The sequence below is a fragment of the Salvelinus fontinalis genome, chromosome 39 (genome assembly GCF_029448725.1).
Source record: "Salvelinus fontinalis isolate EN_2023a chromosome 39, ASM2944872v1, whole genome shotgun sequence".
NCBI classification, from domain to species: domain Eukaryota; kingdom Metazoa; phylum Chordata; class Actinopteri; order Salmoniformes; family Salmonidae; genus Salvelinus; species Salvelinus fontinalis.
Window position 1 is genome coordinate 14,751,578 of NC_074703.1, and position 27,689 is coordinate 14,779,266.

At 42.3% G+C, this 27,689-nt stretch overlaps 2 protein-coding genes across 2 annotated transcripts; one reads left to right on the forward strand and one right to left on the reverse strand.

The window, feature by feature from the left end:
* Positions 1-11,401: 11,401 nt before the first annotated feature.
* On the reverse strand, positions 11,402-16,325 carry LOC129838526 (40S ribosomal protein S16). The gene is made up of 6 exons (XM_055905563.1): positions 16,270-16,325; positions 16,129-16,180; positions 15,127-15,228; positions 12,001-12,097; positions 11,815-11,862; positions 11,402-11,588 (listed from the first exon to the last, which is right to left on the reverse strand). The coding sequence occupies exons 2-6, from the start codon at positions 16,174-16,176 to the stop codon at positions 11,443-11,445; spliced, it is 441 nt and encodes a 146-aa protein (XP_055761538.1). The 5' UTR covers positions 16,177-16,180; positions 16,270-16,325; the 3' UTR covers positions 11,402-11,442.
* A 419-nt stretch (positions 16,326-16,744) lies between these two features.
* On the forward strand, positions 16,745-26,411 carry LOC129838527 (nectin-3-like). Its single transcript, XM_055905565.1, has 5 exons — positions 16,745-17,026; positions 23,198-23,494; positions 23,576-23,684; positions 23,768-23,904; positions 24,605-26,411. Exons 1-4 carry the CDS (start codon positions 16,954-16,956, stop codon positions 23,871-23,873), a joined length of 585 nt encoding a protein of 194 aa, XP_055761540.1. The 5' UTR covers positions 16,745-16,953; the 3' UTR covers positions 23,874-23,904; positions 24,605-26,411.
* The last annotated feature ends 1,278 nt before the right edge of the window (positions 26,412-27,689 follow it).

The window sequence follows — 27,689 nt, forward strand, 5'->3', positions numbered from 1 at the left end:
CCTGGATTCAATAACAACCTCCTGAAGAGAGGCTTCTGACTGCCACACAGCTAGCCTCTTCTCACATACTACCCACTGGGCAAAAGCTGGTTGAATCAACGTTGCTTCCACGTCATTTCAACCCCCAAAATTGGAAGACTGATAGAATTTTGAAAAAAGTAATCAACGTAAGGAAATATCACCTTTTTATTACCCAACATTTTACCTAAATCCAATGACATGGTGACATTTTTTGTTGATTTCATGAATTCACATTAGTTGATAACTCAACCAAATGTAAATCAAAACTAGACGTTGAGCTGACGTCTGTGCCCAGTGGGTAGCTACCACCATGGTCCCAGAGGATCAGATGGTAGTAGAGGAAAGCGATCTGAGACAACCTACACAACCGTTCAAATGCTGATGCTCCAACTAGTCTAAAGGCCAGTTTAATTGCTCCTTTAATCAGAACAACAGTTTTCAGCTGTGCTAACATAATTGCAAACAGATTTTCTCATGATCAATTAGCTTTAAAAAAAATATAAACTTGGATTAGCTAACAACGTGCCATTGGAACACAGGAGTGATAGTTGCTGATAATGGGCCTCTGTACGCCTATGTAGATATTCCATTAAAAATCTGCCGTTTCCAGCTACAACAGTCATTTACAACATGAACAATGTCTACACTGTATTTCTGATCAATTTGATGTGATTTTAATGGACAAACAATGTGCTTTTCTTTCAAAAACAAGGACATTTCTAAGTGACCCCAAACTCCCGAACAGTAATGTATATCAAACACAACCATGTTCTATGTCTACCTTCAGTCTCTTTGCAATATTACCCCATTGATTTGACCAAACAAAACAAACATGATGAATGAAAATGAAACATATCTTATTTTATAATTTAATCAGGATACAACTGGATTGAATCACAACTGTCTCCTTATGCTGCAACTGAAACTGGGTAACAATTTGGCTCGATCAATGAGGGACCCTATTCAATAATTCCCTAAGATTTGTATGGGGGTGGGAGAGTGGTGGTGGTGGTGGGTTAAAGGGGCAGGAGGGCAACCTGTGTCAACACACTGGGGTCGTGCTAGGTTCAAGCCCCGAGAACCTGAAATCTCCTCCTCCTCTTTCTCTCTCTCCTGCTCCTCATCAGATTTCAGCTAGACCAGCCTACATACATACACCCCACTGGGCCACAGTCCCACCCTCCTCCAATCCCTCCCTCTGCCCCTGACATACAGTATGGAGGAGTGATTGACGCACACAAGGTCAAATCAGCACCTTTGACCTTTCTCTACAGTACGAAGACACTCTTTGAATATGTTGCAATAGAGAGGAGACATCTGAAGGAGTCCATTTTGAACTTAGACTGGTCTTACCTCGTCTCCAGCGACAGGTTATGTGACATTTTGCCAATGCACGGAAGGTGAAATCTTTCAGTATGAAACAGAGTCCAGAATGCATGGAATTCCAAGGCCTTACCCTGTATGACACACGAGCGATCATAGAAATGATTTGCACCCATCTCCTGCTCTATATCACCTCGAACCGTCCTCGTTCACTGTGGAGGTGAAGCTAGGGTTACATGTCAAATAACATAGCATTCCGATCAGCTTACCATTCAGAGACATAGACCATCCTCCTAATTGAGACAATGCTAGAGGAAGAATGGTTTTATGTCGGAGTTGAAACGACCTCCTGAAAAAAAGATGCATACCTGGGATATTGGGTCCAGCACTATACCATACCCCTTTAAAATATGGGACTTCTCTGTTTCCCATATCATTTCTCAGCAACACTGAGCCTGCTATCAGCATGTCACTTCTCTGTTGATTCTTCATTGAGGGCTTGATTCATGCTCTGGAACCAACAGAGATGAAGTGGCCTTTTAGACAGGCCAGCACACAGTCACACAGCAGATTAACTCCTATTGATTTATCGAGATTTACCTCAGCTAAGAAAACAGCTGGCACAGGGACAAATACCAGAGTTTGGCAAGGCATAAATCCATCAGAAGAAACCTGGCTCATTTGTTAAAAAGGATGCCTATTGCGGAATAGGTGGTTGGAGTCCGTTGGTCCCAGTGGTGGCGAGTATATCCGTAGCTAGACTGCTGGTTATGTATCTGGTTGTGTATATTTTGATACTCGTTATCACTATCATCGCTAGAATAGCGTTAGCCTACCTCAATACAACGCAGATTTGGCTTGGAAACATGATAACATTTCAAAAGACGGTAAATAATTAGTAGGAAAACCTTTTGTCATGATTGTGATGTCGCCAGATTTACTTTAGATGCAGTATAACTTTAGACAGCTAACTAAGATTGAAGATCTTATATTTTAGCATGCTACCATTAGCATTACTAGCTATTTTTGACCAACTTTGCTAGTAACAGTAATGACATCTCTCTAAAGTAAATTTGACAACATCATAATATGGCAAAGTTGTTTCCTACAAATTATTTTCATACTTTAGCAATGTCATCGTATTTCCATGCATTTCTAAGTTAGTGTAATTTAGATGAAACAGCCACATTAGCCTCCGAGGTGCAACCCATGTCTAGGGGAAAAATACATATTGTGGTACTAGACAACTCATTTCTGACTACAGCAGTGTACAAACTAGCAGCAACAAACTCAAACAAACCCAGGGATATAGCAAAACATGTCACAGTTGGTTGCATAGTGTGATAGCGTCATCGGCCTGAATCTAATACAATCCTCAGCCAGTCAGTCTACATCTGTAAAACATAGAATTAGCTTCACATCTGAAGTGAAATAGAATGGTGAGTGCAGGGATCAGGTTGGTTCCACCAAGCTAATCATAACCACCATTGATAATGTAATCAGTGTGTTTGTGTGTGATCGATCAGTATCTTTTGATAAGGGGTCAGGAGCTGATCTACGCTACTATGCCTGTCAATGGGGCGCTGCCGGCAAAGACCTCACCTCCAGCCGCACTTCTTGTCTGCTTACCAGTGGTCGTACATGGGGAGAACAGATTTAGGTACGTTTTGTCTGACTTGTTCAAACGTCAACATATATTGTTTGTGTATCAGATATGACCTACTCCTAACTGCCATTGGTAATAGAACAGTGATAGTGTGTATGTGTTCACAGATTTATGAGATGCTGGCACTAAACACATGAGGTGATTACTAATAACACAGTTGTGTGTTCACAGAACCATGTATGGAGTCAGTACATGGAGACTTGCAAGAATGATGTGATGAAGTCCAGACTGATAAATGGGCTTGATACTGATGTCCCTGAATGAAGAGAGACCTGGCATTAACATTTTACTATACACAACCTTTACTTGTATTGTATCAGTCAATATGGGGTGGGAGAAAACCTGTGTATTCTGCACCAGGATCAGGAAACTCCTGTAGTATATGGGACACCACTCAGGAAGGCATGACCACTCTGACATGTTTGCCAAGGCAGCCCCATTTACCAGACAAAATGCCGACAAGCACAGTATCTGTATCGGCTGGGAATAACAATGAAAGGTGAAAGGTGCGCATTGTTATATTAGCAGAACATAATATAACAATATATTATGGTGGGGGTGGGAGGGGGGGGGGGGTTGACAGATGGGTGTGTCTCTTGATGGTGGCAAGGACACACCCACATCAAACCACACCCCAAGTTTCATGGCCACCAGCATTTATTGAGCCAGAAAACTAGGCCAAATCCGTGGGTGCATTTTCCCTTTAAAGACATCCTCCAGTGATTTTTAAAAAACTTTCATGTTGTGATATCCAAAGTATAAATAAAGTAAAGTACACACACTAAAGGGCAAAAAAAATGTTTTGCGCAAATGTGTGTTTTTAAGACAACTGCAAACTTCAAGGAGTTGGTCCAATGGGAAGTCATGATGTCATCGGCCTCCACCTTGCTCGAGGAACAACAGAGGAGCAATAGAGAACAAAAGAGGAAAGCCCCCCCAGGTAACTGGAGTGACACTAAGATATTCAAACCATAACCCAATATAAGAGTCCTTCAGTGGTTTGTTCTCTTTGCTAGTATCATGGGCCTGTCTTCACTGGCTACCCCATATTAACTATTGTTCACATAGCTCCAGGTAATAGTCTGAGAACAGCATTATCAGAAATGTAAAAGCATCAGAGTCGTCCTGGCATTCATCCAGAACACCCAAATGACCACCAGTTCTCTGTTCCTGCTTATATTAACATTAGTCATTTAGCAGACGCTCTTATCTCGAGTGACTTACAGTTGGTGCATTCCTCTTGAGATAGCTAGGTGGGACAACCACACATCTCAGTCATAGTACATGTTCCTCAATAAAGTAGCTATCAGCAAAGTCAGAGCTAGAAAAGGGGTGGGGACTCGAGTGTGAGTGTTAGTTCATGAAAGTGTAAAAAATAAAAAAATGTATTCAGTCTTTTCTATATGAAGTGAACTCATCTCTTTCATTATCTCCCTCTGGCCCTCATAGCAATAAATAACACCACTTTCTCTGTTTCCCTCTCCCTTCATCCCAGAACAGCTACTGTTCAACTGATGTATGTCTTTTACTGTGACAGGCCCTCAACCACCGGATGTAGTATCTCCTGTGATCACCCCAGGCCTCGGAAGACCTCTTCAACTACAACAGGAAGCAGTCATACGACCAGGTCACGACCCCTCTTATAAAACCATGAGTCAAGCGGAGCCCACCCCGTGAGCCGCAGTGGAAGGTTCCGGTCTCACTGAGGAGCAAGGTGTGGAAGGATTGTCAGGGGAGGAGAGGGAGACCTAGTCAGCGCATCAGAATGAGGAAAAGAAAGAGGGGGAAAGAAAGGAAGAGAGAGGAGGAGGAGAGGAAACATCTGTCAAATAGCAGCCTGTAACATCATTACACACAAGGCCCACCGGCTCACCTAACGGCCACAGCTGGGTCTAATACAGCCTCCATCCACAGGGTAAACTACTGTGTGACCCGCCATAGTCAGAACTATGTACACATCCAGCCAGGAGGCACCAGGGAGGGGATGATGGTGATGCCTAAGCCCACAATCGAGACTCATTGGGGAAGTGTCTTTGACCGCACTTCATCTTTTGCAATTTTTTGTTTTTGAACAAGAGGAGAGAGGCAGTAACTGAGGAGTGTGAGAGATAGATACTGAGAAAGAGAGAGAGAGAGTAGTCTGCCGCATGTGTTGGATGTTAATAAGATTCATTTAACCGTGTTTTCTTTTAACAAGTGAGATTTACTCTCATTAAACTCTTCTATAGAGAATTGGTGAATGATATAACGCTGCTGTGTGATGGTGATGTATTTCTCACTGGCCTTATCACACGCCGGGTAATTCTAGAACTATCTGCTCCTTTACAGCATTATAGGGTCCTTCGGCAGGACATGCAAACTAGTTGTCTGTGCATCCTGCTGGAAGCATTCATTGCATGGTCAATCCGTATAGGGCTTTTCAGTCAAAAACATCGGGGATCTTTTGAACGCGTTGGGGGCAAAGAAACAACGGACCCCCATTCAGTGAAATGAAGCGAAGTGGGCAGAGGGGCCATTTGCACGTAGAGCTTGGTAAAAGAGGGCAAGATTTGTTAACATAATTGTAATCCAAACCCAACCTTAATTTACTTGTTGTGACACACTGAGGTTCCAAACGTATCCTATTTACACACTGTAGTGACACCAGAATAAATGTTTCTGACTCATATTGATGCCACATAGGCATAGGGATTAGTTGGTTTTTAGTAGAGGGTCTGAAATGTCATATTCAAACAATTGTTATTCAAACACCTTTACAACCTGATGGGAATTTAAGTTCTTTATTTTTCCTGTGAATGACAGTTCTGACCTACACATGGCCTACCGACAACTGCCATGCGCCGATTTAGGCATATTTTTCAATCAGGAGCTGATGGGTCAAGGATGGGGTATCAGCGTCCCCAGAGATCTTATAAATCTGAGTATTTTTCCGGAAGGTAAAAATGGGCCGTTCTCTGTCTCCAAACTGCCTAATCCCAGCACTTCCTCTCCTCCGCTCCTCTCCCCCTGCCCACAGTGTAATGCATTTTCTGTAACTAACAGCCGTTGTTTCCCGATTGTCACGCTCCCATCCCTTTCTCCAGGAATGTGTATGTCTGTGTGTGTGTGTGTGCAGGAGGGGAGAAGAGGAGGGGCCATTGGTCTCTGGTTGCGCAGGGCTCTCTTGTGGTCTTGGAGCCATGGACACCGAGGCCAGAGTGAGAGAGGGAGAGAGCGAGAGACAGAGAGAGGGGAGGGGAGAGCGAGAGAGAGAGGCTAGGAGCTGGCAGAGTATCTGGATAAGCCATTACTTTTTACACCACAAACCTCCCCTCCTCCTCCCTCCATCCCCAGCTCTGTGATGACTCTGGCAGGCATGGTGCTGTAACTTGGCCCCATTACGCCTAGCCCCCCCCCCTCTCTCCTGGTTGAACAACCACCTCAGCGAAAGACAAACACTCGGATGTCAAGTCCTCTCGTGCTGGCAGCATACGGTGCCTTTCAACAGCCTTTAGGGCGTTTAATTAAGCATGTCCCTTATCTGCCCAGAGCCTGTCAGACACAGAGCCTCAGGACCTGCAGGGACCACACTATGTACAGTACTGTAGGCACAACAGCACACCATGAGGACTTTCTGTAGTTAACCCTAAATACCATTCTGATGATTTGATGTCAGTTTCTCCCATGTGTTCCCATTCCCCTCAATCATTATGTGAGCATGCTACTGTCATAATGTTTGTGTTAAAAACATAAATTATTTCAGATCAGTGTTTTCCAGTTTCTCTGTGCTAAAAGCTCTTGTCTTAGTGTGGTACTGGTGGCAGGGTCTCCTGTCTGTGTGGAGTGTAGTCCAGTCAGTATGTTATGTCTACAGAGGGCCTGAGCAGGCTGTCTGACCCCTCAAGAGCCCTGGTGCTTTTGGGGATCATCACAGGTCCAGGCCTCTCTGTCCCGCCAGCCCAGGGGATGGGGGTGATTCTGGGTGTACGGGGAACCCTGTGACCCTCAGCCTGGGTCGGGTGTCAGGGGCTCACACATTGGGGAACACAACCTGACCCCCTGTCTCGTTACACATGGGGCTCCACTCCAAGGCCACGTTCAGTGCCACCACACTGCCCAGACCGTGTGTGTATGTGTGTTTGAGAGAGGGAGAGAGCGATAGAGGGGGCCATTAATGGGAGACAAAAGCTGAGCGATGTGAATGCAGTGGGACTAATTCCACTTTAGTTCAAGTCTAGGGGTAAATACATTGGGAATGAGTCAATGCTGGCGAGCCAAAGTGTGACTAATTGCTCAGGGTCAATAACTCCGGGCCTGATTCTGTCTGGTTTCAGACCCAAAAACACCCTGATGTGCTGGTGTGAGCATGGGAGGGCAGGCCTCTGTGTCTGGAACAAAACCGTTGAGATGAATCAATCATCGGCTCAACATTCTGTTCTGGCTCTATTGTTCAAAAGCCCACTAAAAAGGATTGGTCGGCGACTCTGGGTGAAGGCGAGTGGAGTAAGGAACAATATGAAGGAAGCTACAATTGAAAACACAGCTTTTTCCTGATGGAGGCCAGGGCTCAGGCAGGTCTGTGGGGGCAAATGCTATTCAACCACAGGTGGTTGCAGCCATTTCAGCCAAGTGCTTATTTTTTTAAATTACAAAATACTGTGTTCCTTCACAAAAGCCAAGGTCAAAATAAGAAAATGCCAACTCTTCTCTACTGGGCCTGTAAAAAAAAAAAAAGCAAATCATTGCGAAAATGTTCCATGCCTGTGTTTCAGGAAACTCCACACAGGTATGATCTGACACGGCTTACCGAATCACAATAGCCTGCTCTAACAGAAAAAAAGGACATCTGCTTTGTCTGTTCCACCCAGAAAATAACAGTGTCCAGTGCTGTTGTACCCTGGCTGAATATAGCCTCCCCCTCTCCTCTTGTACATTTTAGTAATTTATCCAGAGCAACTTACAGGAGCAATTATGGTTAAGGGTTTTTCACCTAGTCAGCTCGGGAATTCGAACCAGCAAACTTTTGATTACTGGCCCAATGTTCTTAACCTCTAGGCTACCTGCCCCCCCCCCACCCAAAGCGACAGTCTGATAGGGGCTAGCCCAAACAGCGGCGTGTCGCTTGGCCAAGCTACATTTCCTCTCCAGCCAACCCAGCATCTGTTTGTGTGTGCTACTGTCCTGTGATCCCAGGCTCTCTGACACCCTGCTTGGTCAATTGTTATTTACTCACCCAGGGCAAAGAACCCCAAGGGGGGAGAAATGCTAATGACTATCCTCTCTCTTCAAAGTAGGCCGCTGATAGAGAAAGTGTGTGTGGGGGGGGGCGGGTAGTGATGACAAAATGCATCCTGGACCAACACCTCTATTGTTTGCGTGATTAGTGGAGGCAAAATGAAGTGTGAACAGAGGAAAGCCAGGTGCACCAGTGTGTGTACAAGTGTTTAGTACCCCCGTGTGGTCCACACTACCTCAACAAGGCCTCTTCATAAACGACATCATCTGGTTTTTACCTAACAAGTTGAATGATTAAATATCATTACATATTCTACAACTCTCAAAGTAAATATTCTATAATTGCCATTGCATCCCAATCCCAAAAGGAGTTAACAGCTACTGTATATTACCGCGGGTTCTCTCTGTGCTAATGTCAACGACCAGAGCCAGATAGGGCCGTAGAGGAGAGGTTAGGGCCACAGGGATCCAGGAGCAGAGAGTAAACAACAGTAGCAGTGGCTCTCCCTGCTGGGTTGATTATTGGAGTGCAGTAAATAGGCCTGCCCATTGCCTAGACAGAGACAGCACACCTGAGGCTCGGCTCAACACCGCTCACCTGGGCATCTGCACTGGTTGGTACACACTTTAGATGAAGGCAGCAGCAGAACAAACATAATGTACGGTTCAGTAAAAAGACTGCACAGGATGTATCATAACCAGTGACTGAAAACAGAGAGGTAGGCCTACACCTTCGGTAAATGTTTACCAGCTATTATTAAATGAGGAAAAACAAGACCAAGACTATATGTCGTTTGCTCTGTTGTGCTTCATAGTCAACCAGCCACAGATGTTACAGCTTCTCCTGCAAATGTGTTAATGCACAAAACCCGAAGGACCTAATAATACCTTGTGCACAGGAATCAAACAATCCCACATGCACTACACTGCTCCTTCCAAAAGTGAGTATTTTTATCTGCACAGGCACAATGTTTGTGGCGGTCTTTGTTCATCACCAGAGAACTCCATGGTCAACCCATGTCTATCTGTTGACCATTGTAGAGACTATATAAAATAAGACAATTTAACTGACTTTTAGGAGCAACTATACTCTGATCTCTTGATTGATACATTTTTCCATCACCAAAACTCCTTATGGATAGCTGATAGTTTCCCCGTGATGGGCTCATGCTGAGGAAATTAAGTTGTGAGTGAATCAATGATCAGAGAAATTGAGTTGAATGAACAGAAGAACCTTGTGCTGTGTGGAACAGGCAAAGCTTTGCCTCGATTTTGAGCTGTTAACATGTTTGTGTGATTGGATTCGTACTTTGTCACACAGCACCCTCTGCTGGTGAAAAGGGAGCAGTTGAAATCAGAGAAATTGAGGTTAGTTGTCAACAAATCTGCATCTGTCCAATCCATTCCACAAGTACAATAGAAACTAGTATCAAATCTAGAAACATGTTGCAGACAGGAGTATATGTACCCAATATACTGGAGGTAGGCCGTTGTTTATTCTAGGACTAGGTGGAGGAGAGAAGAAAAACAGACTGAACTGAACAAGACAACTTGGTCCATTCAAAATTAATGTATTTAACTAGGCAAGTCAGTTAAAGAACAAATTCTTATCTACAATGACAGCCTACCCCGGGCTAATCGCAGACGATGCTGGGCCAATTGTGCGTCGCTCTATGGGACTCCCAATCACGGCCGGTTGTGATTCCGCCTGGAAACAAACCAGGGTCTGCACTGCACTGAGATGCAGTGTCTTAGACCACAGCCCCACCTGGGAGCCTACAATAGGCATGTTTACAATAAAAGTACACCGAACAAAAATATAAAGCACAAAATGCAACAATTCCAATGATTTTACTGAGTTACAGTTCATATAAGTAAATGTCACTTGAAAAAAATTCATTAGGCCCTAATCTACAGATTTAACATGACTGGGCAGTGCACAGCCATGGGTGGACCTGGGAGGGCATAGGCACACTCACAGGGGAGTCAGGCCCAGCCGATCAGAACACCACAAAAGGGCTTTATAAGACAGAAGTATACCGGTTTCATCAGCTGTCCAGTCTCAAGATGATCCGGTAGGTGAAGCAGGATGTGGTCGTCAGTTGAGGCCAGTTGGACATACTGCCAAATTCTCTAAAACATTGGAGGCAGCTTATGGTAGAGAAATAAACATTAAATTCTCTGGCAATAGCTCTGGTGGACATTCCTGCAGTCAGTATGACAATTGCACACTCAAAACTTGACATCGGTAGCTTTTTGTCCCCAGCACAAGGCGCACCTGTGTAATGATAATGCATTTAATCAGTTTCTTGATATGCCACACCTATCAGGTGGATGGATTATCTTGGCAAAGGAGAAACGCTCACTAAAACTCCACTAAAATTGATTAGAACTTAGTATTATTTTTGGAATTACAATTCCAAGTTCAAGATTCAACTGAAATACACAATGCATAAATAGTTAATTGTGAAATGGCCCCAAGCTGAAAAGATCACCCATGGCCACTGTAGGTATTCACGTGTGATGACAGGAAGAAGACCCGTGGCAGATGTGGGAAGAGATGCTGAAGTTAATTGGGTTTTCGATTGATGGCTGTAGTTCTGAAATACCATTTAAAAACAGTCGTAGCAAAAGCACGTACAGGTCAGATACTCATTGAGGCGCAACATCGAGGGCTGTTAAGCCAAATAATGTGAAATGTAATGGTGCTCTGCAAAGATGTTAAGGAGAAAATCTGAAGCAAGCATAACATACACCTGCTATAATGCTTATTCACTTCAGCCATTTCAACATCCCAGGTCTAGTCTAGCAATTAGTCGAATGTATTTGGGTGAAACCCAGAGGATAGTGTTTAACTACTAAAAAGGTAGACAAAATGGCACTGCCACGAGCAGCACCGCAGATATTGAGGAGCGAGATGCAAGATCGCCCTCATAGGTCACCATCTGCACAGGTTCACTTCACGCCATTCACAGCGTGGCAGCCACGGGACCAAAACAGCTGAGAAGTTGAGCCTCATGCTTCAACGCTCTTGGTTGTGGAAATGTACCCCATATGCCGTTTACTTTCTGCATCTACATCCTATCGCAGTCTACCTTTAAAACACTTTCCAAGTAGTGCTTGATGGTCATTAATGAAACTATTACATCAAGCAAGTTTAAAGAAATAGGCCAGAAATATTTTCTCCCTCAAATTTATTACATGAAAATGTACAGAGGTTAACGGTAAGATTTCTGGTAGCGGGCACGGGCTCCTGGTCCACCAAACTTCTTGGACTCGCAGCGACGAGGGTCGGCAACCAGCAGGGTCCTGTCGTACTGGATCAGGATGTCCTTGATCTCCTTCTTGGAGGCCTCATCCACATCTGGCGGGAAATTAACATGTCGGATTAGTTAGTGAACCATTTTTCTTGACCAAATGGAAATGCAGAAATCATGCACCTGCCATCATCCAAAAGGGAGAAAATCCAACATTGCTTCCTGCAAAAGTTAGTCCAAAGTAACACTCAAATATTTTATCAGCAGAGGCAATATTCCATTGAAAACAAGATTATGGATTATTTTGTGTTTACAGTTAAATTATTCTCTTACATTTCTGGTAGTATGCGACCAGTGCTTTGGAGATGGACTGACGAATAGCTGCAAGGAGAAGACGGCACAGCGTAAGACAAACAGACATATTCTGTCAAGTACAGTCATTTCAAATCAAGACATGAGTTTCTACTGAGATCTGTCTAAACAGAAGTAGAGCAGCTTCCAGTTGTAAAAACAAGTCACCGTAGATCTGGGCGACATGTCCACCACCCTTCACTCGGACTCGGATGTCAACTCCAGCAAAACGCTCCTTGCCCAGCAGCAGCACTGGCTCCAGCAGCTACAACAGAGAGAAACTTAGTCAAGGTCTATATATCCTGCAGACACATGCAGCAAGTAAACAACCAGACATTTAGCTGAATGAAGACCCATGTTGAATTTGGGCTTAGTAAACCAACAGCAGCTCTATAAGAAGCCACATTACACATACATGAAATAGTTAGCAACTAAGGGACAAATTCACTAGAAGGGGACTGGTCCAACTCAAGGTGTCAAAATGCACCCCCTCACCAACAAAATGTTTTCCCCCCTCACACAACCCTCCACTTGTACAGTAAAAAACGGACCCCCCCCCCCCCCCCCCCCCCCAGAATTAACTCAAAATAATGTTTACGACAAATGGCAACCCTGTGTTCCTAAACGTGGATATTGACTGCCACTTCACCATGCATTTGTGGCACAGTCGATGCTTCAGGTCTATGAGCCAGAAGGTTGGGGGTTCGCCGACTACCAGACAAGCTCTTCTCTCCCTGCCTGTCACATTACACTAAGATCAGAGCCAGCTGCAAACAATCAGCTAGGGGTAAACACATTCAACATTTTGAAGCCTTATTTATAAGTATTTAAAATACAGTGCCTTTGGAAAGTATTCAGACAAATTTACCTTTTCCACATTTTGTTACATTACAGCCATATTCTAAAATGGATTAAATACAATTCTCAGCAATCTACACACTATCCCATAATGACAAAGCAAATTTCTGCAGCATTGAAGATCGCAAAGAACACAGTGGCTTCCATCATTCTTAAAATGGAAGACGTTTGGAACCACCAAGACTGTTCCTAGAGCTGGCCGCCTGGCTAAACTGAGTAATTGGTGGAGAAGGGCCATGGTCAAGGAGGTGATCAAGAACCCAAGTCACTGACCGAGATCTAGAGTTCCTCTGTGGAGATGGGAGAACCTTCCAGAAGGACAACCATCTCTGCAGCGCTCCACCAATCAGGACTTATAGTAAGTGGCCAGACGGAAGCCACTCCTCAGTAAAAGGCTCATGACAGCCCACTTGGAGTTTGCTAAAAGGCACCTAAAGACTCAGACCATGAGAAAGATTATCTGGTCTGAAACCAAGATTGAACTCTTTGGCCTGAATGCCAAGCGTCACCTCTGGAGGAAACCTGGCGCCATCCCTATGGCAAAGCATGGTTGTGGCAGCATCATGCTGCGGGGATGTTTTTCAGCGGCAGGGACTGGGAGACTAGTCAGGATCAAGGCAAAGATGAACCGAGCAAAGTACAGAGATCCTTGATGAAAACCTGCTGTAGATGGCTCAGGACCTCAGACTGGGGCCAAGGTTCACCTTCCAACAGGACAATGAGCCTACGCACACAGTCAAGACCACACAGGAGTGGCTTCGGCACAAGTTTCTGAATGTCCTTGAGCGGCCCAGATAGAGCCCGGACTGGAACCTGATCTAACATCTCTGGAGAGACCTTAAAATAGCAGTGCAGCAACGCTCCCCATCTAACCAGACAGAGTTTGAGAGGATCAGGAGAAACTCCCCAAATACAGGTGTTCCAAGCTTGTAGCATCATACCCAAGACGCAATACTGTAATCGCTGCCAAAGGTGCTTCATCAAATTACTGAGTAACGGGTCTCATATATCCGGGTTTTATTTGATAAATTAGCAAACATGTCTAAAAAAAGTTTTTGCTTTGTCATTATGGGGTAGTGTGTAGATCGATGAGGGGAATAAACAATTTAATCAACTTTAGAATATGGCTGTAATGTAACAAAGAGGGTTGAATACTTTCCGAAGGCACCGGTATATGCTACAAATTTTCTACCAACAGGTTTCTGTGCCAATGTATCACACAACCAATATACAAAGCATACCGACTTTGGGTACTTCAATATCATGGTTAACTTTCAACACCTCAATAAAGACTGCCAATCTCGACAAATAGAAAATACATGCCTCCCTACCTTGTAGGCTTAGCCAGTATAGAAGGCATGACAAATTGAATTGCATTAAACTTGTTTTGTAACAGATATCCCTTTCAATTCAATTGGCCGCTGCAGTTTGGATTATGTCAGTAAAAAAAAAGATACAGGAAAAAAAAGATAAGTGACCGGGAGTGCACAATAAAGACGAGTAATTTAAATTACAGATAGAGATGACAAAATGCTAAACATCTAGATGAGGGGGGAGTTTAAGTACAATTCTTACAAGCTTGTTAGACTGGTAGCTTATTCTTTAGACGTTTGGGGCTGCTGGTGAACCATGTGCAGGTTTCCATCCAATACGGTACAGACTTACGTGAAAATTCTAAAATCGTCATAAAAACAATGCCATTGTAGTTTCCTTTATGTCAATATGTAGCCGGAAAACATACCAGGGAAAATGTTAAAATGTACCGGACATCCAAATGCATTCAGATCCGACCTGGCACAGCCAGCGCCTTCAATAAACAAGGGATATTGGCCAAATGAGAAAACGGCATTCCCTGTGTTGCGATGTGTAGCATATGCCAAACTTTATACACTTTTTTGTATTGGTTTTAAGGCTACTTTCACAGTTCAGCTGTCAGATTTGAGCACTAAATGTATCAGGGCATTGCACGCATAGGCGTCATTTATATACCACATTGGTGTTATTCCTAAAAGAAGTTTAGGACTAACATGCATTTCTTTATGGCAGAAGGCTACTGCATCTACAGATAGACTGAAAGGGGGGTTATTCGTTAATTTTCAAACAGAATATATATTCTTTTATAAAGAATTAGATTATGGGGTAAAACTCTGGTAGGCCTGAGTGTTCCTCACCTCAAGTTCACCTGTCAGTCAGTTGGCGCGCCACCTTCATATCATAGGCCTGCATTAGCTAAAGCTTAATAATAGCCACACCATACAACACTTTATGGTAATATCAAAAGTCAAGCCATTATTCATAAAGAAGATATGAGCAGAAGAGCAAATGTAAACGGGGGGGGGGGGGGGGGGGGGACCCTCTCCTGTTCCCAAAGCAGCAACAACAAAAAATCCCTTCTTTTGGACAACAGTCAATTTCAATCTGCCTTTAAGGACTCACCTTGTACTGGAGAGTGGCTGGCTCAATCATCTCGAGGGGTCTGCCATTCACCTTGATGAGGCCATTCCCCCTCTTGCAGTGAGCAACAGCGGTGGCTGTTTTCTGCAAAGAGATGTGACCTTTATTTAACTAGGCAAGTCAGTTATGAACAAATTCTTATTTACAATGACGGCCTACCCGGGAACCGTGGGTTAACTGCCTTGTTATGGACAGTGACAGATTCTTACCTTGTCAGCTCAGGGATTCGATCCAGCAACCTTTCAGTTAATGGCCCAACACTAACCACTAGGCAATCCGCCGCCCCAAAATATACAGTAATGTTCATAACCATGTGCTAGGTTTTCGCTAATTACATGTGCACTTTTCTATGAAGCAGGGGTGGCTAAACAGAGATAGTCCTTAACGTTAACATTACAAATAAATGTTTAACACCCCCCAAAAAGCCATTCGGGTGATTACTGATCAATAGTACTATTATAAGCAACACTAATTAGCCAGCCAATGTATTAACCAAACACTGAGGTACATCATGAGGGATGAGTGGACCAAGTCATGGCAACTCGCTAGCTACAGTACAATTAGTTAAAGACGATGGCATAAAAATAAAAACGACTCGTTAACTAATGCATTATTGTGGCATAATAAATCAGCAAACAAACGTTAGTTACCTCACTACAGCAAACAATTGGCGTTGATTTAGCTGGACAACATGCTTTCCGGCATAAAATTAGCTAGCTGATCAACGTAACTAGCAGGCCGCAACATTTGTAGCTATTCATATCAATAATGTTATGCCACTGGCTGCAATCAAGACACATTTAGACGTTTGACAATAAAGTTGTCAAATTGACGGTCACTTGTATTTCCAAATGTAAATGTATAATGGGGGGGGGGCGGCAAATACACATTTCTGGCCTGTTTGGCTAACATGGCTGAACTAGCTAGCTAACGAGTTTGTTGGCTCAACAACACACGTGGAATAAATTCAGATAGTTTACTCACTTTGCGTCCGAAAACCTGGACAGATTGAAGAGGACCTTTGGCCGGCATGTTTCTGAAACAATTAAATCACAATGATTACCTTCAAAAATAATTAATAGATCACATTTTTGCATTTGTAACTGAGCTCAAGCGGTAACATACCGTCTTCAGCTTTAGTGCCGTACGAAAAGACCGAAAGGGGGTTTCACACTTCGAAAAGCAGGGGCAGTAGCACGACAGTTTATGGCTCTGCAATGCATTTACGACAATTGCAGGCAGAGAGAAAGAGACGATAATCTGGTCTGAAACTTCTCTACAATTAATTTTTATTTTGTAGCAACAAAATGTATCACGTATTTTGGAAAATTAAGTAAAATATTTGTATTTGACATGTTAAATTAATTCAGTCATAATGTCAACTTTGCCCATGAATTTACATTTTTGCGAAATAAAAAAATTCACGGACCAAATAATTTACATTGTCTGAATTAATTATGGCTGAATTAATTAAACATTGTCTGTCAGAAAAAAATACATAAATACGGTCTGACTGAAAAATATTTATGTCCAGAAGAGGTCACTGTACGAACACGTTTTTCACAGAGGATGAAAAAAATTGTAGATTAACTCTTTCGTTTCCCACTTCCCGCACCACAGAGGCGCTGCATTTCAAACACATTCACAGACACACCCTCCTCCATTTACCCTCGCGGTTTGCCCTTGGGGGAAACCCCGAGACCATCTCTGCCGTCCAAACAATTAGCCAAGCAAGGGAAGTAGGCAACGTAAGCCCTCATACAACTCCGTTCCCTCTGGACGCCGAAACGCCCCATAATTCAATTCGCGATGATTTTATCGGATGTACAAAGTCAGCCAAAACTTAAAACCAACATCAATATGGAGAAGTCAACATACAGGTGTAAGTAAAGCAAATGTAAATAAGTTAGACATTTTGCTACTAATGCACCCGATGGCACAAACACGTATCGTAAAAGTAATTATGTTTTTGTTTGGTTAGCTTTTGGAAACTATCTAGCGCATACAACTTTCCCTGACATCACACATATATACACATAGTAATTTTCGATTTACCTGATATTGTCGGATGGCTAGCATGCGTTGTCTTCTAGCCAAGATATGAAATGCAGTCAAATGACTGTAGCGCATATAAAGCACACAGACAACAGTTCCATGATCACTGAAAACAACCGCGGGACGAACGAGTGGCACATTTCCGGACAAGGGCGGTCAACTCAAATTAATTTGAGGGCTGAGGGGAGGATGTGTGTCTTACATGTTTAGAACGCAGAAAGGGTTTCCCAAAATAATCAAGTTATCATTAGAGCCTTTGTAGTAGCATCGTTAAATCTCCGAGCTGTTTCCCAAAACCATTGCACTTAAAAGCTCTTAATCTAACGCCTGGCACAGACCACTTGTAGAAAAGGTAACGTTAAGTGCCTTCTTTAGGCCTAAAAATATGACATGATTTTTCAATGACCGCGGGTAACTTCCAAACAAAGTTGACTACAAATACAAAGTTGCCAATGTTTTTTGCAACTGATCCAAACAGGCATGAATAAATACATGATTCAAATGAATTTGTAGCATTAGGTTAACTAGCTAACATTGCCATTAAATCGCCTACAAGCTGATCGGGGATTTCTAGATGACCAAGTTGCAGAGATCAGCAGTTTGGCCGCCAGCAAATATTTGGCGAACTGGCATAAACCTCTTAATTGTTTCAATAAAAAAACATTGACACAAAAGCGTCAACTAGATATTTACATTTTGATTTACGTATTTCAAAATTAATTTCAACTTGGTATCAGACCTTTTTTAGACAATCGACATAGAACATTTTTTTTGTCGGGAATGGGCATCCATATTCGTAGTTGATCACCAAACATTTCTGGGGGAAAACAACAATGATAAAGCCAAAAGGCAGAACAGTACGAAGATAGGCAAACTGCTTCCCCAATAGAAATACCCACCGCCACCTGAAATCCACGATCATGCAATGTTGGCTAGCTAAGCTAATACGCAGAAACACATCATCAGGTTTGTCTCGTGCCGAACTGCCGTCAAATCAAAGGCACTCCTTCAATATAAAGTTGTTGACGAAAATGTGTCAACTTTCATGGGGTTGGAGTAATAACATGTTCAACTACTTAAGACACTGGCTCGAATATAGGTTGTCTTTGGATTTTAAAAATAATAATAAACTAAGGGAGAATGTTTAACTTCCCAAACCCTGGTCTGCTTGGTAAGCGTTCCCAGAAGTCTAGATGTTCCGCCTCGGTTTAGAAACTCTGTGATAAAGCCTTGCGTTCAGTTTTTTCCCCTTATTTTTTCCCCCGGTGATGTTGGCGGTAGGGGCACTTGATTATGTGGCCCTATCGCCGGGAATGCAAACATTTTCGCATTTTGAACCATTTCATGTGTCTGAAGGTAGTACTCCGCCTACCTGGCAGCCCAGAGCTCAAATCAAGAGCACCTATAGGTCTAACGCTGGCCAATCAGATAGATCAGATCACCGTTTCTCCTCAGTTTCCTCGAGCCATAGACTGTAAAAAGAAGCCTCGAACACATAGCAAAATTGATACTTGACATTTTAAAAACTGACTAGAGAGAGACTCAAAGAATACAGCAAAGAGCTGCTGTTTGTGAGTAAATTCATGTTTAAGTTGTTATTCCAATCTGTCAACACTTTGTTCAACACTTATGAGCCATAAAATGTGCGTTCTCCCTACTTCCTCTCGCTTACAACCAGCACTTCAGCTACAATGAATGAGTATAGCAAAGTGTTTCGATAAGCTTCTATTGTTATTATTAGCGGCTTGTCTTTTTTAATATCGAGGACTATTTAACTTTCTCTGGTCAAAGGATTAACAGCATTAATTGGTGCATGAGGCAAAAATAATGCAGTACAACTTGAGTTGTGCCATTAGCTGGAAGACTGTCCCTTTTTCTCAGCAGAGGGAGAGAGGAGGGACTGTGAGTTGGGTGAGAGGAAGCCTCACCCTGCCCTCTCCCCTCAGACAGACCATCAGATGCAGGCCACCAGTCCAGTAAAAAAAATATAGAGTACCAGTCAAAAGTTTGAACACACTTACTCATTCAAGGGTTTTTCTTTATTTGTACTATTTTCTACATTGTAGAATAATAGTGAAGACATCAAAACTATGAAATAACACATATGGAATCATGTAGTAACCAAAAAAGTGTTTAAACAAATCAAAAATACTTGATATTCTTCAAAGTAGCCACCCTTTGCCTTGATGACAGCTTTGCACACTCTTGGCATTATCTCAACCAGCTTCACCTGGAATGCTTTTTCAACAGTTTTGAAGGAGTTCCCACATATGCTGAGAACTTGTTGGCTGCTTTTCCTTCACTCTGCGGTCCAACTCATCCCAAAGCATCTCAATTGGGTTGAGGTCAGGTGATTGTGGAGGCCAGGTCATCTGATGCATCACTCCATCACTCTCCTTCTTGGTCAAATAGCCCTTACACAGCCTGGAGGTGTCTTGGGTCATTGTCCTGTTGAAAAACAAATGATAGTCCCACTAAGCGCATACCAGATTGGATGGCATATCGCTGCAGAATGCTGTGTGCCTTGAATTCTAAATAAATCACTGACAGTGTCAGCAGCAAAGCACCCCCCCCACACCATCTCCTCCATGCTTCACGGTGGGAACCACACATACAGAGATTATCCGTTCACCTACTCTGCGTCTCACAAAGACACAGTGGTTGGAACCAAAAATCTCAAATTTGGACTCGTCAGACCAAAGGACAGATTTCCACTGGTCTAATGTCCATTACTCGTGTTTCTTGGCCCAAGCAAGTCTCTTTTTCTTATTGGTGTACTTTGGTAGTGGTTTCTTTGCAGCAATTCGACCATGAAGGCCTGATTCATGCAGTCTCCTCTGAACAGTTGATGTTGAGATGTGTCTGTTAATCTGTGAAGAATTTATTTGGGCTGCAACCTGAGGTGCAGTTAACTCTAATGAACGTATCCTCTGTTTCTCTTCTGTTTACCACTCCTAACTTGTCACAGCACAACTGATTGGCTCACACGCATTAAGAAGGAAAGAAATAACACAAATGTATCTTTTAACAAGGCACACCTGTTAATTTAAATGCATTCCAGGTGACGACCTCATTAAGCTGGTTGAGAGAATGCCAAACGTGTGCAAAGCTATCATCAAGGCAAAGGCTTGGTACTTTGAAGAATCTCAAATATAAAATATGTTTTGATTTGTTTAACACTTTTTTGGTTACTACATGATTCCATATGTGTTATTTCATAGTTTTGATGTCTTCACTATTATTCTACAATGTATAAAATAGAAAAAATAAAGGAAAACCCTTGAATGAGTAGGTGTGTCCAAACTTTTGACTGGTACTGTATATATTATGCTCATTCAACTGTGCCTCACAAGTAATACAACAAATTATGTATCAGGGTTCGTACAGTCATGAAATTCCGGGAAAAGTAATGGCATTTTGAAATGTTTTTTTCCAGGCCTGGAAAAGTTTTGCAAAATGATAGAAGTCATGGAAATTAATTTAATAATTTCTGTTAATTTATTTAGGAAGAGTTTTTAAATATTTTATCAATCAAATACAAATCTAGATATCAGCCAGGATCGGAATTACACTTTAGCACAGGGATCATCAACTATACTGAACAAAAATATAAATGCAACATGTAAAGTGTTAGTCCCATGTTTCATGAGTTGAAATAAAATATCCCATAAATTGTTCATACGCACAAAAAGCAGATTTTTCTCATGTTGTTGACAAATTTGTTTACATCCTTGTTAGTGAGCATTTCTCCCTTTCCAAAATAATCCATCCACCTGACAGGTGTGGCATATCAAGAAGCTGATTAAACAGCATGATCATTACACAGGTACGCCTTGTGCTGGGGACAATAAAAGGCCACTCTAAAATGCGCAGTTCTGTCACACAACACTATGCCAAAGATGTCTCAAGTTTTGAGGGAACGTGCAATTGGCACGACTGCAGGAATTCACACCAGGGTCTTGAGCTGACTGCAGTTCGGGGTCATAACCGACATCAGTGGGCAAACGCTGCATGATGCAAACGGTGGTCACCAAATACTGACTGGTTTTCTGATCCACACCCTACTTTTTTTTAAGGTATCTGTGACCAACAGATGCATATCTGTATTCCCAGTCATGTGAAATCCATAGATTAGTGCCTAATGAATTTATTTCAAATGACTGATTTCCTTATATGAACTGTTACTCTTTAAAAAAATTAAAATTGTAGCATATTGCTTTTGTATTTTTGTTCAGTGTAGATTCATTCACAGACAATTTTTTCTTGAGTGGATGGTCCAGAACATAATTACAAATCATTTGTAGACTGCAAATTGACCACAAGCATCCCAAACAGATATCATATTTTGCTAAAACCTAATAATTTCAAACTTGCAACTTGTTTACAAAAAAAACCTTTGGGGCCAAATAAAACCACCGCCAGTTGGGGAACCCTGTAGTAGACCAATAGCCACGGCTCTGACCGAAAGCAAAATATAGGCTAACAGCAATGGTGAGCGGAAGTTCCAGAACTTTATTAAATCTTCTCCCAGTAGACATAATGGAGAGATTGGCCATTTGGAATTTTGGGCATGTTCGAACTTGTTTTTGTGTGCAGATTAATATATTAGTTCGATTAAAATGTTTACATGCTTTGCAAGAAGAACGATTTCCATAATAATCCTGTTTACATGGACACATCTGAAATCAGGCTACCTGATGGGACTTTGATAAATGCTGAAAATCATCTGCAATTAAGATTCTATCACAGTGACCATGTTCTTTTTGGGAAGGTTATTTCATTCTGAGTTTGGACATAAAGTTTGAATGTGAAAACAATTTCTAAGACGCATACTTTTCAGTTTTTCAGAACTGAACTGAGAACTGAAAAGAGGTTAGCTGGTGCTAGAACATGTGCAGATCCAATACACTGCTAGAACTCCGATTCACGGTGTTTACATGTCCTAATAATTAGAACGATTGCTCAGAAATCTAGGCGTGTGCTAACTTCGATTATGACCCAATGCTGAATCAAGATAATCAGAGTAATGATAAACTCAGCCTATTGCCGTAATCAGTTTAACATTGAATCATTAGTCTGCACGTTATCATTCTCGGTATCTAGCTAATAATGGGGGCCTCAAGGAAAAGAATGTGTAGGTGTGGATTCTTGTTCCATTCCGCTCCTGGGCCCATGTTTAGGTTACTGGTGTTGTAATCTTGCCGCTTGGTCTACGTCTCAGGCTCGTTTCATCCTAATTTTGTTTATGCATAGGCCTAAACTTTGTCCCCCACCCCCTCAGATTAGAACGTTCACTTGAAGTTGTCATACACGAGATAGCCTACCAATGAAGAATAAAACATATTTCTCATGCTGACTCAGACGAGTTGGTGAGTGTAGGAGCGATGCAAAGCAAACCCATAACATTTGTTCTCCACAATATCAAGAAGAGTCTGAGAATTTGCTATCTTATGCATCTTGCTAGTATTCCTTTAGGTATCAGAGTCATATCTTACAATGGCCGCCCAACAGTGACTCGGGGACAACACGCAGACTTGACCTGTGTGCTCATAGAGACAGACGAGCTCATCCAGATCTCATGGCAGAAGAGTACCAGGGGTTACCTTGCCAACTACTTCTTTCTCATCACTTCTAGCTATGGTCCATCACATGTCAAAGGGCGGGGGGACAGGGTGGGCTTCATTGGGAACACCACTGCGCTGGTGGGCTCTATCCGACTGGGGTATGTGTCCCTGACTGATGAGGGCGTCTACACCTGCATCTTCGCTGTGTTCCCCAGTGGGCCATACAAGGCAGAGTTTCACCTCAATGTCCAAAGTAAGAGGTTATTTATGATGTATTTCCCCAATGGAATTAATCGTTTCATACAATTTTGTTAAGGGTGTTCCTTTACCTGCTATCCAAGGGTTAGGTTTTAAAGTATATAAAGACATACATTCATATTAAGTCAATGTGTTTATTGTGTTTTTTTCCCTTATAGTTCCTCCTGTGATTTCAGTTGCTGTGGAGACTCTTCCCGTGGTTGCTGAGGGGCAGGAGAGCATCTTGGCCACATGCACAGCGGCTACCGCCAAGCCCCCCGCTGAGATACAGTGGAGCACGGCCAGTGCAAGACAACCACTGAGTCTGACAACCTCAACCAACACTACACTGAACCCAGACGACACCGCCACGGTGAGGGTCCACCTGAAGGGAGAGCCCTCCAGAGTCATGCACCAACATGAGGTTCAGTGCCTGTTGAACCACACCACTCTGAGCCAGCAGAAGGCTGTTCCCTACGAGCTAGATGTACACTGTGAGTATTCTGAATGACAACAGCCGCAGTGTTTCTACTCCATATAGACACAACAGTAACAACTTTTTGCCTATTCTACAGACCTTCCAAATTCGGTCAAAATCATCCTTCATGAGAGCGCACCCCAGGCACCAGCGTTTCAGTGTTTAGTAGATGCCAACCCCCCTCCAACAGAGTTCACATGGAAGAGGTCAGTTGTTCACAGTATTTCATTTCCCCCAACCCATTTTCTAAGGATCAGTGTCTACATCTATGTTTTGCTATGTGTCTTAGACTGAATATATCAAATCTCAGTGAGACTGGGGGCTTGTTGGAGTTAGTGAAAGTGGGCTCTGACTTCAGTGGTCTGTACAGCTGTGAGGTGTCCAACCCATACTGAGCAGCATCTGGTTTCCTGTATGTGCATAAAGGTAATGAAGTATGTAACTTAGCCGTCTTGACATTTAATTTATTTATTTGAAGCATACATTCTGCAGAACTTGAACGTCACTGCCTGTACAAAACATTAGGAACACCTCCCTAATATTGAGTTGCCCCCCTTTTGCCCTCAGAACCGACTCAATTCGTCAAGGCATGGACTCTACAAGGTGTCGAAAGCGTTCCACACGGATGCTGGCCCATGTTGACTCCAATGCTTCCCAAAGTTGTGTCAAGTTGGCTGGATGTTCTTTGGGTGGTGGACCATTCTTAGCGCACATGGGACACTGTTGAGCATGAAAAACCCAGCAGCGTTGCAGATCTTGACACACTCAAACCGGTGCGCCTGGCACCTACTACTACTGTATCCTGTTGCAGATTCACCCTCTGAATGGCACACATACACAATCCATGTCCCAATTATCTCAAGGCTTAAAAATCCATCTTTAACCTGTCTCCTCCCCTTCATATACACTGATTTAAGTGGATTTAAGAAGTGACATCAATAAGGGATCATAGCTTTCACCTGGTTAGTCTGTCATGAAAAGAGCAGGTGTTCCTAATGTTTTGTACACTCAGTGTATATTTCCAGCTCTGTTTTCAACACAAAATGATGTTCCAGTATTGTTACTTATAATATTTAAGAAAGGTTAGATTGTTGGAAAGTAAAGGTTCTGTTTTTCCTATTTGCAGTTGGTTAGCACTCCATTGCACCAGTAGCCTTGTGGGTTTTCCTCCCCATCCTCCTCTGCATTGGAACTGTATCTCTCTGGACATTATTTTCCAGAGGACCCCTGAGAGAGAGGTAGCATTGTACAACTTCAGGAAAAACAGTGTACACACACCTTTATTGACAAGTATCATTATGTTCTGCTGCTGTGTCTAAAATTATATTTACAGTGCCTTCAGAAAGTATTCACACCTCTTGACTTGTTCCACATTTTGTTGTTACAGCCTGAATTCAAAATTGATTAAATTTAGATTAGAAAAAAATAAGAAATTGAATATCCCTTTGAGCTGGTTATTAATTACACTTTGGATGGTGTATCAATACACCCAGTCGCTACAAAGGTACAGACGTGCTTCCTAACTCAGTTGCCGTAGAGGAAGGACACCGCTCCTGGATTTCACAATGAGGCCAATGGTGACTTTAAAACAGTTACAGAGTTTAATGGCTGTGATAGGAGAAAGTTGAGGATGGATAACAACATTGTAGTTCCTCCACAATACTAACCTAATTGACAGAGTGAAAGAAGAAATCCTGTACATAATAAAATATTCCAAAACATGCATCCTGTTTGCAACAAGGCACTAAAGTAGTACTGCAAAAAATGTGCAATGGAATTACATTTTTGTCCTGAATACAAAGTGTTGTGTTTTGGGCAAATCCAATACAACACATTACTGAGTATCACTCTCCATATTTTAAAGCATAGTGGTGGCTGCATCATGTTATGGGTATGCTTGTAATTGTTAAGGACTGGGGAGTTTTTCAGGATAAAAAAGAAACAGAATAGAGTTGAGCACAGACACTATCCTAAAGGAAAACCTGGTTCAGTCTGCTTTCCACCAGACACTGGGAGATGAATTCACCTTTCAGCAGAACAATAACCTAAAACACAAATCTACACTGGAGTTGATTATCAAGAAGACAGTCAATGTTCCCGAGTAGCCGAGTTAGTTTTTACTTAAATCAACTTGAAAATCTCTGGCAAGACCTGAAAATGGTTGTCTAGCAGTCATCAACAGCAGCCAACAGATCTTGAAGAATTTTGAAAATAATTATGGGCAAATGAACCCAGAAAGACTCAGGGGTGTGAATACTTACATAAATTAGATATTTCTGTATTTCATTTTTAATACATTTGCAAAAACTTCTAAAAATATGTTTTCACTGTCATAATGGGGTATTGTGTGTAGATGGGTGATAAAAATATATATATTTAATCAATTTTGAAATCAGGCTGTAACACAAAATAATTTTGAATAAGTCAAGGGGTATGAATACTTTCTGAAGGCACTATGTGTTCTTTGCAGAGACATGGCACTGTTTTTTTTGTAGTGGCGAGGCCATCCAAAATCCAGTAAAGGTAAGCCGTAAAGAACTGCAGGATTCTTCAGCTTGTGAGTCCATTGATGTTGAGAAACAGAAAGGTGCGGTTTGATAAGGATTGTGTAGATTGGGTAACATGAGGGGTTTCTCGATGTTAAAAACAGGGCCATGTTTTGTTTTTGTGCTCTTTTTTATGTTTACATGTTCTAACTAGCATCTAAACTGTTTAGAAGTCCACAGCACACTACAATACACAAGTGTGAAGATGATTTCTATGGGAATTGATACGTTTTTGTTATGGTCTTGACTGTTTATGTAAAACATTTCAGACACAGTTTTGTTAGAGTTTGCAATGGTAAAACTGTACCTTGACATCTGAGATTGTATTAGGCATAAGAGGATACAGCATTAATCATTTGAATAAAAAAAATTCTAGTTTAAATATCACTATTTGTGTAGGCCTATTATGTTATACTGTGTTGGAATTTAGCAATTACTTTGGTATAAAATAGCAACATGGTTTGATCATTTGAGGGCACCATTTCCTTCATTTCTAGTGCAAAGTATTTTTTGGGTTGACCTGTTGGAGGTGTAGTATATAATATACAATATAGTATACTAGGTCTGACAGATCTATGCAACAATCGTAAATGGGATCTATTTATAATATAATTTAATTAGAGGCTGACAAAGTACTACTCTGGAATGCCATACAAAAGAGATGGTAATAATCTGTTTTAAAGACAGGTAAGCTTCTAATTTTAATAGGAACAATACTGTAACACATAACTAACAATACTGTAAATTAAAAGACACATTTCACTAGTCTTTATACTGAAGAGTGGGGAGGCAGTATGGCTATTTACAGCCTAGTCCTGGTCAATTGTGCCTCTCCTTGCTCCTATTGATAGACACAGTTGTCCCTTGCCATCAGTGACCAAAAGGCTTCATTTTAAATCAGACCACCACCTGCTACTCATAATTGACCAATCAGCAGGGTTGACGTTTGGTACATTTTTTCTTTGGGATGGAGGGTTCCTCTTTTGTTCATTGAAATTTGTCAATTGGCAAATAGTTAGGTATGGAGGACTGGGGGCGTTCCCCTAGAAATTGAAGGGCTTTAGTCCACAAACGGTTGAAATGTTCTCTCAACTCATTTAAACTGACATCTGTGGTGCACAGGATGCTTGTTCTGATGCTATTACTATTTTAATATGAGGCTCCGTACTGGCCTTAATAATACTGTGACTCTTAGTTGTGGGTACTGGCTGGCAATCTTCAGGAGTGAGTCTTAGGCTGTGGAGTGCAGGGACACTTTCGAAATCCTTCCGTTCTCTGTCCCCAAATCCTAGCCCTTAGTCCACGGCCTGTACTCTGCCATTTTGCTGTCCCCTTCTGAGGAAAAGGCTACATATTCACTAAGAGGAGCAATCTTCCACGGCACAGTGGTTTATTGGAATGCTCAGGGTTCATGGGGGACACCCATGGACAACGCACAGCACCTGTCTCCCCCTGTCAATTATCTCATACTAAAACCACATTTGTCCTTTTGCACTCCTTACTCAAGGGCTGGATATTTAAGTGCTGAACACTATGTATTCTATTGTTGCCGTCAGTGCACGAGAAGTAAACATTAAAAAAGCAATTACTTTGTAATCCACTCGACCCTGAAAGCTGGAGTCTTCCATTGCAAGAATGTTTTAATTACATTCCGAAGTGGAGACG

What these genes read in the sequence shown, in the direction of transcription:
- LOC129838526 (XM_055905563.1), bottom strand. Translation starts at nt 16,176, where the DNA reads ATGCCGGCCAAAGGTCCTCTTCAATCTGTCCAGGTTTTCGGACGCAAA. An exon ending in ACATGTCGCCCAGATCTACG is followed by an intron (nt 11,863 to 12,000) that starts GTGACTTGTTTT and finishes TTCTCCTTGCAG; the next exon opens with CTATTCGTCAGTCCATCTCC. An exon ending in GGTCGCATACTACCAGAAAT is followed by an intron (nt 11,589 to 11,814) that starts GTAAGAGAATAA and finishes ATTTCCCGCCAG; the next exon opens with ATGTGGATGAGGCCTCCAAG.
- LOC129838527 (XM_055905565.1), top strand. Translation starts at nt 16,954, where the DNA reads ATGATTTTATCGGATGTACAAAGTCAGCCAAAACTTAAAACCAACATC. An exon ending in GGAGAAGTCAACATACAGGT is followed by an intron (nt 17,027 to 23,197) that starts GTAAGTAAAGCA and finishes CTGTGATTTCAG; the next exon opens with TTGCTGTGGAGACTCTTCCC. An exon ending in CTACGAGCTAGATGTACACT is followed by an intron (nt 23,495 to 23,575) that starts GTGAGTATTCTG and finishes CCTATTCTACAG; the next exon opens with ACCTTCCAAATTCGGTCAAA.